The 12,441-nt window shown below is 38.4% G+C and overlaps 1 protein-coding gene across 2 annotated transcripts in view; it reads left to right on the top strand.

The window, feature by feature from the left end:
• The window catches only part of ZWILCH (zwilch kinetochore protein), a 43,240-nt gene that overhangs the window by 25,025 nt on the left and 5,774 nt on the right, over positions 1 to 12,441 (top strand). Inside the window, exons 9-16 of one of the 2 annotated variants that reach the window (XM_068964805.1) lie at positions 2 to 95; positions 623 to 672; positions 1,618 to 1,723; positions 2,254 to 2,333; positions 3,879 to 4,035; positions 4,550 to 4,578; positions 7,520 to 7,656; positions 8,552 to 8,647. In XM_068964805.1, the coding sequence (XP_068820906.1) occupies positions 2 to 95; positions 623 to 672; positions 1,618 to 1,723; positions 2,254 to 2,333; positions 3,879 to 4,035; positions 4,550 to 4,578; positions 7,520 to 7,656; positions 8,552 to 8,647 (749 nt within the window). Of the gene's footprint in view, position 1; positions 96 to 622; positions 683 to 1,617; positions 1,724 to 2,253; positions 2,334 to 3,878; positions 4,036 to 4,549; positions 4,579 to 7,519; positions 7,657 to 8,551; positions 8,648 to 12,441 lie in introns of both variants that reach the window. The other variant, XM_068964806.1, reaches the window with a different exon arrangement.

The raw sequence follows: 12,441 nt of genomic DNA, 5'->3' as shown, positions 1-12,441 counted from the left end.
GGTTTTGGCTGATGGTTTGAGGACTGGTATAACTGAATGGCCTGAGCCTCTGGAAGCAAAATCTGCTGTTGAACTTGTGGAGGAATTTCTGAATGGTGTTTGTTTTCCTGACTCACACTTGGCTTTTGTTTATTTTTCTTAATTGGGAATTTATGCTTGCTACATTTAAATGTAAATTGCTTTTTTAGGCTTAGTATTTTTTTTTGGTAGATATACCTAAAGCTGTAGGCCTGTCATGCTGAGAGGGACAGCTTTCATTCTGAAATGGTAATGATAAAAATTTCAGTGATTTTAAGAATTAATAATATGTATTTGATTTACATTTTATATACTACAGTCATATTTGAGATTGTGGAAGAGGAGGGATGGAACAGTGACCTTAGAGCGCCTACCATGTGCTTGACATGTGTGCCAGGAGCTTTCATTGTATCTCAGTCCATCCTCACACCCCTGCCTAGTGGGCATCTTATTCAGCCTCCATGGGAGAGTTAAATAATTGCTAAAATACCTGGTTACCATTCTACTCTCCTCATTTGCCATTTGAAAACAGGATTAGAGTGGAAATAATTTGGAAAGAAGGAGAATAAAATCCAGAGTTTAATAAGCTTTTGCCACTTTCTAGAGTTAAATAAGCTGAATGAATTTGGTGATTCTACAAAAAAAGACACCGAGGTAAGTGACCGTTATCAGAAAAGTACACTGAAAGAGCGTGTAAAATGGGGTAGTACTGTTGTCTTTCACATCATACAATCTCAAATGGGTCTGCTACAGCCAAGGTAGCTTTTTTTTTTATGTTTAAGGTATAATGATTTGACTCATATATCATGAAATGATGATCACAATATATTTATGAACATCTATCATCTCATATAGGTACAAAATTAAATAGAAAAAAGAAAAAAATTTTTGTTAGGAGAACTCCTAGGATTTACTCTCAACAGTTTTCAAATAACATAGAGCAGGCTAATTGTATTTATCTTGGTGTACATTATATCCTTTGTGTCATTTTTTTTTTTTTAGCTAGTTGCCATGGATTTTTAATTGGAAAATTGCTGAGTAGATCCCAAGGTAGCATTTTGAGGGTAGTTATTTGTTGCTCTTTGATGTCAGCACTAGTGATTACTTTCCTTAAAAACTGATTGATATGTTTAAAGAGAACTAGGACTATTTATTATTAATTGTTTAGCTGAAGAAAAATGGAAATGACTATGTTAATATACTATGAGGTGATATTATTATAGCATGTTAATAGGCTATGATATAGTACATTACTGTGCCGTCGGTGGCATTATTAAATTGTGCTAAACCTGTTGTCATTTGACAAGTAGGAAAATGGAGACCGAGGTAATTAAATATTTTTCCAGGGGAGGAAAGTCAGATGCTTGCTTTTAGGCATCAGAGTTTGAAAGCAGTTTTAAGGGTTCTGTTTTTCACTGTCTATTTACTTGTATCTCCTCATTAATGGATGAAGTTGTAGAAGATACATTCTTGCCTTTTTTTATATGTGTTCATGATCCCACCTTTTCTTAGAGTAGCATTTGAAAGTTTACTGGTCTTAAACTATTGTGCTTTTTAAAAAATAAACTGAGTATTTTCTGGCACTCACTTCTTTTCCAGACAGTGAAGCATGACGCTGCTGCAGTTGATGGGTCTGTTGAGTGTCTTCTTACAATACGGGGTGATCTCGATTTTGCTGAGCAGCTGTGGTGCAAAATGAGCAGTAGTAGGTGTCCATCAGCATTGTGCAATAAAATTTTTCCTGTTATCTCTTAGGTTTAATTTTAAGTCTTTTGAAAATAATAATGTGTATTGCTAGCCTTGTATGGACATCTGGTTTCTGTTTTATCAAACTCAGTTCTAATAACTCATTGGCATATTTTGCTCAAGAATTGTACTAAGACCAGGCAATTCATAGAACCTGTTCTTTTCTCCTGCCTGAAGATTTAGGTGGGTTCTATGCTGTATTTGTATTAACTAAAACATATCTTAGTGAAATTATAATTATTAGGAAAAGGAAAAGATATTCCATAATATTTGACTGAATATATTATTTTATGTCAACGAGTTTAATTTCTTTCTTTAAAAATGCTCCCTTGTGGGGGGAGGGGGGGGGCTTTAATTTCTCTCCCTTTTCACCATACATAAAGTTCAGATACTTGTCTTCCTCTTCATCTGTGTATCCTTAAAATGAATGACATGTTTGATCTGCAGAAATAACTATGAGAATAATGTTAGACTAACTTGCTTTCCGAGGTGTGATTTCTTATCAAGACTTGGTGAAGTGTTTCTCATTGGTCATCCAGAGTCTGCAGCGTGGTGCTATACAGCCATGGGTAGGTTCAGTAGTGTGTGTGTGCTCCTTTTCAGCAGCAGAGCAGACTGATGATGGGCACAAGCTCTGGAGCAGACTGCCTGAGTTTGGATTCTGGTTTTGCAGCTCTCTACCTGTATAAACTTGGCCAGGTTCCTTAATTTATGTGAAGCTAATTATGTGAACTAATTCATAGTTTAGTGCACAGCATTTGTAAGCTACCTCTATGGTCATTACTGTTGCTGTGAACAATCCTTCTCATAGACTACTGATGAGACTGGAACACTATAAAGCAGTTATGATAATGTACTGAGATCCTCAAAGTGAATCCATCCTAAGGCCATATGCAGAAGAGCCACCTAAGCCTGAGAGCTGCAACTACTGAAGTCCACAAGCCTAGAGCCTGTACTCGGCAACCAGGGAAGCCACACCGCGGCACCACAATGAAGAGCAGCCCCCGCTTGCTGCGGCTAGAGAGCCCATGTGCGCCAGTGAAGACTCACCGTGGCCAAATGAAATGAACCTTTTAAAAAAAAGATTGTATTGGGATGCTCATTATGGCCTCATTTACAGTAGCAAAAATTGTAAATGACCTGATTATTAATGTATGTCTAAGTAAATCATGAAACAACCACATAATGGAACATGTTAATAGTTGCTACAGATGATGTGCAGAAATGCTTACAGTGGTGTGTGGAGAAATGCTTACAATGTTCAGTAAAAAGACTTTACACACTATTGTATGAAAGATAGAAATCTTGGAGAGAAAAACCTGTGAACAAATACACTAAAATATGCCAATCCCTTCTGGTGGTAGGGTTACAAATAAGTTTCTCCAACTGCATTATACATTTCTGGATTTTATGGATTTTCCATAATGAATTTATAGTTTTATAATGAAGAAAAAATCTAAGTTAAAAGCTAGAAACAAAAAGATTCCTCATTTAGTAGAATTATTTTAAATAATGCAACTGCCAATTCATAACAAGATAGAAACTTCCTAGGTGTGAACAGAGATACCCTCTAGAGCAGAAGCTGGCAAACCCTCCCTCTATTTGATCATTCTGTGCATTTTAGCCTTGCCCATTGATTTTTTTCTTAAGAGTTTCTGTTTGTGAGATACTTACAAGTATATCCTACCATGTGCAACAAGTGCAAAGTGAAAATAGTATTAAAAAAGAAAAATGCAAAGGATTGTGTTGGAAATTTGAGTTAACAGAAGGACAGTAAGTGAGAAAATGTCAAATATTTTAGGTATGTTTAAATTTAATTGCTTAGCATTTGGAACACATGTTAGATCTAGTAAATTCACAGCTCTTTTTATTCTCCAAATGATTGAGTTAGTCTGTTGGCTATTATAGCCAATAAGGAGGTTTTGGGAATGGCATCTTAGAAACTGATAGGTTTGTAACTTAGAGGCTTTCATTCAAATAATTTATAATGTCAGGAGATGAAAAATGTAAGTTCATAATTTTTTAGTTTTTAGTTAATACAGTTTGCTTCTCTTTCACTTACTGGACTTTTTATAGTTTTAATTGTGCCTTTATAAACTTTTCCCAATTTCTAGCTTCATAGTGGGAGTAACAGTTTACTGAGTAAGCTCATTCATCAATCTTACTATGGAACCATGGACACGGTTTCTCTCAGTGGGACTGTTCCAGTTCAGATGCTTTTGGAAATTGGTTTGGATAAACTGAAGAAAGATTATATCTGTTTTTTCATAGGTAAGTCCCCTTTCCCAACTCAGAAAATTAAAAGCAACATTATAGTTGTCAGCCATAGGTATGTTCAGATTTTATCTTTGTCCTTGTCCCTAATCAGTTGTAGCCCTGGCTTTGCCTCTGGTTCACTATGAAACAGGCACTTTCATTTTCTGAGCCTTATTTTTTTGTTTGATTAATATATTAGATTAAAGATAACTACAGGTTTTGTTTGTCTTTATTTCAAATGTTTTGAGAGTCTTTAGGGTTAATGTAGTAAATAAAACCCTTTTTAAAAATGACATGCTGTTTTAATACTCATCACCTTGTTTTTATTAGGGGCAAACTGTGATCATTTTTAGAATAAGTATTAATTTATATTTATGATGTAATGTACAAGAAAATTTGGCATTTTGTGAGAAACTGTTTAGCTTGAACATTTCTTTTATATATGAACTATGAAATGTTTTTCTTAGCTTGTTTGATTTCTAGTAGATAAAACAAAGGTTATAGGCATCTCTTTGTTTTTTCTCGATAGGTCAGGAGCTTGCATCTTTGAATCATTTGGTGAGTTTTTATTCTCAAGTTGATTTTTCTTTTATTTGGTCATTCTGCCATACAGTTATTAAGTGCCTATTCTGTGCCAGCTTATGTCCTAGGAAACAGATAAATTAAGACAGGCAGTTAATTACACTGTCTAGTAAAATAAACAAAAGAGTAGCCCATTTAATGTCACCTCTCATTGTCTGTAAACCTATGATACTGACATAGGGTTGTATCCTGCTTAAGCCAGTGTGCTTCCACAATTCTTCATTTATCTAAAATGGTTAGAGAATGCCTTTCTATGTTTGATAAGCCCTGCAGAGGAATATTTGCTTTATATTCTTTTGACCCATTTCTTTTTTTCTTTCTTTATTTTTATGTATTTATCTGGTTGGGCCTGGTCTTAGTTGTGGCATGTGGGCTCTAGTTCACTGAGCAGGGGTCGAACGCAGGCCCCCTGCATTGGAAGTGTGGAGTCTTGGCCACTGGACCACCAGAGGAGTATCTTGACCCATTTCTTTTACACATAAAAGATTACTTTCCAGAGAATTTGCTATGCTCTTTAACATACTGATTCAAACAATATTTCTGTGTTTCAGGGTCATGATTATGAGCTTTTGTATTTCCCTAGTATCTTGAATGAGAAACTTAAGGAGATTAAAGAGTATCCATAATGACCTTTGACATATGTTGGAAGATTCTTTTAGAAAATAGACCTTCAAATGATATCTGGTCTCATAAAAATACAAGATAGGATAACTCCAGCTTCATCTATTATGCAATGTAACACTCAACTGGATTCTATTGAGGTTAATTTTTGATATTCCAAGTTTAAACATTTTATTAAAGGTGTACATTTTTAGTGGAAACTTTTTAATACATTTTCTTAAGCTTAGGAAAGTAATAGCTTTTTGAAAATAAAAATATAATGCAATTATACCCTTAATCTCATCACTCAAATGTGAGTACCCTTATTTTTATGCATTCCCCTCAAGTCATTTAATATGCCTGTTTTTTCAATTATGGGTTGACTTCAGACTTTTGACACAATAGTTCTTAGACTTTGAGAATCTTCTAGAAGACTTGTTAAAATGCTGATTCCTAGACCCTTGACTCAGTAGGTTGAGGGCTCTGGAATATGTGTTGTTGTTGTTGTTTTTTGGCTGTACCACATGGCTTGTGGCTCATTTCCTTGACCAGGAACTGAACCCTGGCCGTGGCAATGAAAGCCCAGAATCCTAACCACTAGGCCACCAGGGAACTCCCTGGAATATATTTTTTTAAACAAACCATCTCATCTCCAGATGATTCAAATGCCAGTGGTTTGCAGCAATATTAGTTTTCTATTGCTGCCATAATAAATTACCCCCACACACTTAGTGTCTTAAAGCAACACACACAAATGCATTCCTTTATAGTTCTATAGTTCAGAAGTCTAGTCTGGGTCCCACTAGGCTAAAATCAGAGTGTTGGCAGGCTGTGTTCCTGTCTGGAGCCTGCCTGTAGGGGAAGATCATTTCCTGCTCATACGAGTTATTATTGATAGCAGAATTCAGTTCCTTGTGACTATAGACCTGAGGCTGTACTGCCTCCCAAATAATCAGGAACTTCAGGCTTTATCACCTCTGTGTGGGGTCTTGGGGACAGTGAAGAGGCAGACCAGCCTGGGTTGTAGCATGAGCAGAGATAATCGAAGGGGAAGGACAGTCTGGATCTGTTCTTTGTTTAAAGAAAAAAAAAAAGACCTAGGTGGTCCACTTCCCAGAGTGGTCAGGGGACCCCTGGGAATGTAGGTGGCAGCTGCAAGGAATGTCGTAATTTGTAGCCAGTGGTGAATGGGACTGTTTTGGGTCCTCCCTTCCTGGGACCATGACTGTGTTCCTACTTGTGTTATTTTCACAGTTTGGAATAACCTGGGTCAGCATTTTAGCTGGGTCCTCTTCTCTGGTTTCACAAGGCTGAAATCAAGATATCATTTGGAGACTTGATTAGAGAAAGATCCACTTTCAGATTCCTTCACATTGTTGACAGAATTCATTGACTCGTGACCCTTTGATGAAGGTTCCCATTTTCTTGCTAGCTGTTGGCCCAGGACCATCTGCATGTCCTCGAGGTTACTTGGGGGTTCTTCCATGTGGCCCTCTCCACGGTGCCACAGTCTGTTTCTTCAAAGCCAGCAGGAGAGCATCTCTGATGCTTAGAGCTCACTGACGAGGTCACAAGTAATGACCAGGAGATTAGCTCCCTTTTGATTAATTCAAAGTCAGTCAGTAACCTAATCATGGGAGTAACAGCCTACCATATTTACACATCCTGGCCTCATTTGAGGAGAAGGGATTATTAAGATGTATATTCCAGGGGGTGAGAATCTTAGAATTGTAGAATTCCACTTATCATGGATTATTTCCTTAGGATTGATTCTCAGAAATAGGTCTGAGCATTTTATGATGCTTGACATAACCTTGCCAACTTTCTTTTCCAAAAGGTCATACCAATTTACCAGTAATATATGTTAGTAGAAGCTTAACAGTGCACTTGCTTTATTTCTTGGTACTTCAGGTTTACTGTCTATTTTTAGAAGTGAATATGCCCATCAACCTGGCAAGCTTATTGAAGTTAAGAATTATCTTGTGGGTTTGCCATTCTTTCCATCTGGAGAGTTTGGTGGATGGTACTAGTTACCTACTTGGACCTCCTCGGTAAAGCAGTTCTGTGATTTGCCTTTACCAGAGAATATGCATAATGGTTTGCTTAGAACATTCTCAGTGAAGACACTTAAGAGTTTAGTTTAAAGAATAGTATTGAGAGGAGGAAAGCTACCTAGTGGCTTCTTCTCCCTAACCCCAAGCCCCCACCTGTTAATCAAACATCCCCACTCAGCTGTAGTAGGCGTAGTTAATTCTTTCCAGAGATGCCGCTTGTTCTTTAACTCCTTATTTCCCATGTCCATTTTCTTTTATTCCAGGAATATTTCATCTCTCCATCAGTAGATACACAGGAGCAGGTTCATCGTGTTCAAAAACTCCACCATATTCTTGAAATAGTAGTCAGTTGCATGCTTTTCATTAAACCTCAACATGAACTCCTCTTTTCTCTAACACAGTAAGTATTTCTGTTGTTTACTTCATAAAAATGTACTCTCTTCTGAAATAGTTGCAGCCAAAATAAGTGCCCTTTTTATTATCAGTTAGGATAGAATCTGTGCACCTTGTCTTCAGAGTAACGGAAAGGTTCTAAGTCACTGCCATAAGGGAAGACTTTGGATTCAGGAGGAATCGAGCTGGACACTTGGATCTGGCACTTCCTCTCTAAGGAAGTTTCCTTTCACTGCATCTTGTTTTTCATCTATAAAAACAGTGTAATGTATATAAAGTACTTGACACTCAGGTGCTTAATAAATACTAGTTCCTTCTCTTTTCTTCATATCCCTATAAATTTAAGTCGAGCTAATCCTAGCCGGCCATCTATATGATGACTGAATGGAATCAGATTTTATCAGACCTATGTCAATAGTGTTGCTGAAATTTTAGAGGGTCTGTCAGTTTGGCTAAAAATAGTTTGGAATAATGTTCACACATGGATCTTGTATGTCTTATTAGTATTTTTTGAGGCTTCAAACCGGAAATAAGTATACCATTGAGTGGAAGAACTTGGATTCTTTTTCCCTGTGAAAGAAAATGTACCATTGCCTTTTCCAGAATTAGAATTCGCCTTAGTTGTAAAGGGAAAAGTTTGAAATTGTTACTAGGTTTTTTTTTTTGTTTTGGGGGTATTTCTTCCCATTAAAGATCAGTAGTATGAGTGAGTTAACTCTTTAATTCCCCATACTTGGAAAACAGTGGAGGCTGTATCTTTGTCTCTCTTTTGCCTGTCTTTGTCTTTCTGATACCTTTCTCCCCACTTACACCTTTACTTGGGCTCAACTAAAATGTATTTCATATTTATGAGCAGTATGTCCACTATTCATTTTTTAAAAGTGAATTTTTTTTCTCTTTAGATCCTGCATAAAATATTATGAACAAAATCCTCTTGATGAGCAGCACATTTTTCAGCTGCCAGTCAGACCAACTGCTGTCAAAGACTTATATCAAAAGTAAGCAATTTAACCATTAAGTTATACTTCACCAGCCATGATTCCAATTTCCGCATCTGTTCCATGGCACCTCATGACCCAGGCCTGCTTCTTCTCTGAACCCAGAATCATCTGATTCCCATTCTCTGAACACAGTCTGATAGAGTCCTACCTCTCTCCTCTCCCAGGCCTTTGATCCGCTCTCTGTAGACTGTTGGAACATAGCAGTATGTTCATTTTTCTCTGAATTTGTAATTTCTTCACAGAATAGGGCAGAAACTTTAGCCAGAAGGGAAGTGACAGATTGGGAAGAAAGGGATCAGGTGACGACAAGTTTTAGAAAAGGCAGAGGAACCAGAGATCAAATTGCCAACATCCATTGGATCATCGAAAAAGCAAGAGAGTTCCAGAAAAACATCTACGTCTGCTTTATTGACTACATCAAAGCCTTTGTGTGGATCACAACAAACTGTGGAAAATTCTGAGAGAGATGAGAATACCAGACCAGCTGACCTGCCTCCTGAGAAATCTGTATGCAGGTCAAGAAGCAACAGTTAGAAGTGGACATGGAACAACAGACTGGTTCCAAATAGGAAAAGGAGGACGTCAAGGCTGTGTATTGTCACCCTGCTTATTTAACTTACATGCAGAGTACATCATGAGAAATGCCGGGGTGAGATTGCCGGGAGAAATATCAATAACCTCAGATATGCAGATGACACCACCCTTATGGCAGGAAGTGAAGAACTAGAGAGCCTCTTGATTAAAGTGAAAGAGGAGGATGAAAAAGTTGGCTTAAAACTCAACATTCAGAAAACTAAGATCATGGCATCCGCTCCCATCATTTCATGCCAAATAGATCAGGAAACAATGGAAATAGAGACTTTTTTGGGGGGGCTCCAAAATCACTGTAGATGGTGACTACAGCCATGAAATTAAAAGACACTTGGTCCTTGGAAGAAAACCTATGACCAACCTAGACAGCATATTAAATACCAGAGACATTACTTTGCCAACAAAGGTCCATCTAGTCAAAGCTATTGTTTTTCCAGTAGTCATATGGATGTGAGAGTTGGACTGTAAAGAAAGCTGAGCACCGAAGAACTGATGCTTTTGAACTGTGGTATTGGAGAAGATTCTTGAGAGTCCCTTGGACTGCAAGGAGAGCCAACCAGTCCATCCTAAAAGAAATCAGTCCTGAATATTCATTGGAAGGACTGATGCTGAAGCTGAAACTCCAATACTTTGGCCACTTGATGTGAAGAACTGATTCACTGGAAAAGACCCTGATGCTGAGAAAGATTGAAGGCAGGAGAAGGGGATGACAGAGGATGAAATGGTTGGATGGCATCTCTGACTTGATGGACATGAATTTGAGTAAACTCCAAGAGTTGGTGATGGACAGGGAAGGCCGGCATGCTGCAGTCCATGGGGTCTCAAAGAGTTGGACATGACTGAGCGACTGAACTGAACTGACGACAAGTCAAAGGCATGGCTGTGGGAGTGAGGCAAGGATTTGGTATGGGGGATTTCACAGGGATGGAACTGAGGCTAAGACTGGCCATCCATGCCGACACTGAGGTTGCCTCAAATCATGGTCTTCCTGACTCTTCTCTCAGCATACAGTAGACTTGAAATTTCTTTCATACTAAAACTGCTCTCTTTATACCCTTCCTCTGTATAGTTAGTTCCCTCTTAGCCAAACCTCATCCCTTCCCTGAAATTGTTAATCAGAAGTTGCCAGTGGCCTTCTAATTGGCAAATCCAGACAGTGCTTTCTAGGAGAAGAGTGTTTTGTCCCCTTAGGTAACTAGCTAGCCCACCAGTTCATTCTCCTTCTGTGAGCATTTGTAGTGCTCCGTGGCATTTGACACTACTGCTTTCTTGAACCCATCCCCTTCCTTTGTTTTCTTGACATCACTTTCTGTCTTAATTTTTAAAATTTCTTTATTTTTGGTTGCCCTGGGTCCTTGTTACTATGCTCGGGCTTTCTCTCGTTGCAGTGAGCAGGGGGCTACTCTTTGCTGTGGTATCCAGGCTTCTCATTGCCGTGGCTACTCTGGTTGTGGAACACAGGCTCTAGGTCGCTCAGGCTTCAGTAGCTGTGGTGCATGGGCTTAACTGCTCTGCAGCACCTATCTTAATTTTAACTGTACCTCTCTGGGCCACCCCCAAGATTGAGAGTGGTTCTCTTTTCAAATTCTCCTTCCTTTGCTTTATTCATATGTGAGTGTCCACCAGAACTCCACCATCTGCCCTCTTTTCTTACTTTCTGTCTTCACTAGGTGATGGTGTTTACACCCCAATCTTTAGTTCCTCTGGGCTAATGATAATTCATAACCTTTGTCTCCAGCTTCAATGTCCTGTAGGTGGTTCAGACTCTAAATCCCAACTCTTCACTCCCCTTCCCAACACTTTTCCTCCTCCTGTATTTCCTCTCAAGTAGCCATCATTAATCTTCATCCAATGCCCAGAGCATAAACCTCGGCCCTGTCTTCCACTCATTGCTGTCACTTTCTCCCTCCTTGAAATGATTCCCAAGTCCTGACCTTGGAAGCTCTTAAATCTGTTCCTTTCTCTGCACCTTTGCATGTGTTGAATATTTCACATCTGCTCATTTCATCCCTGAACTAAGTACAGTACAATTCTTTTTCCTAGCTGCTCTGTTTGCCTCCATTAACTTCCTTCTCTGTGTCACCACCAAAGTGATCTTCCTGAAACTCAGAGCCCACCATGACTTCCTCCTGTTTAAATGGCTCCCTTACCTTCAGGATAGAGTCTCATCTCTCAGTGTGGACTGTGCCTGTCCTCTGCCTTTCTGGCCCATGTGCCACCACACCTTCCGTGTGTCGTGTCTCTTCGAGTCAGAGGGCCTGTGTTTTTGAGTTTCCTCAAGCACCACACGTGCTTACCTGACAGTGCCTCCACCCATGTCTGTTCTTCATCCTGGATCTTTTCTGTTTAACTAACTGCTCCTTCTAATTTCGTTACAGGCTCAGCTCAAAGGCCACCATCTCTGAGGATTCTTTTTCAACTCTGCAGTCCCAATCTAAGTCAAATTACCTCTCGTTTATGGCCCCCTCTTGTATCTGATATTTCTCTATTACAACATTTTTCAGAATTATTATTATTTATTTTTATTGAATATAGTTGATAAACTGTATTGTATTAGTTGCAGGTATATTAGCAGAGTAATTCAGTTATACATATGTATTTTTTTCAGATTCTTTTCATTATAGGTTATTATATGATATTGAATATAGTTCCCTGTGCTATATAGTAAATCCTTGCTATTTATTTCTTTTAGATACAGTGGCCTATATTTCTTTTATATATAGTATCTGTTAATTCTGTACTCCCAATTTATCCCTCCCACATGCCTTTCTCCTTTGGTAACCATAAATTTGTTTCTATGTCTGTGTGTTTATTTCTGTTTGGTAAATAAGTTCATTTGCATTATTATTTAGATTCCACAGTTAAGTGATATCATATATTTGTCTTTGTCTGACTTACTCCACTCAGTATGATAATCTCTAGGTCCGTCCATAATGCTGCAGATGGCGTTTCATTCTTTTTTATGGCTGAGTAGCAGCCCGTGCGTATGCACCACATCTTCTTTATCCGTTATCTGCTGATGGACATTTAGGTTGCTTGGCTATTGTAAATAGTGCTGCTCTGCACATTGGGGTGCACGTATCCTTTCAAATTAGAGTTTTTGTCTTTTCTGGGTATATGCCCAGGAGTGGAATTGCTGGATCATCTGGTAACTATTTTTAGTATTTTTTAAGGAATCTCCGTTCTGTTTTCAATAATGG

Source organism: Capricornis sumatraensis, chromosome 2 (genome assembly GCF_032405125.1).
Source record: "Capricornis sumatraensis isolate serow.1 chromosome 2, serow.2, whole genome shotgun sequence".
Lineage (NCBI taxonomy): Eukaryota > Metazoa > Chordata > Mammalia > Artiodactyla > Bovidae > Capricornis > Capricornis sumatraensis.
This window is presented reverse-complemented; position numbering and strand designations above follow the sequence as displayed.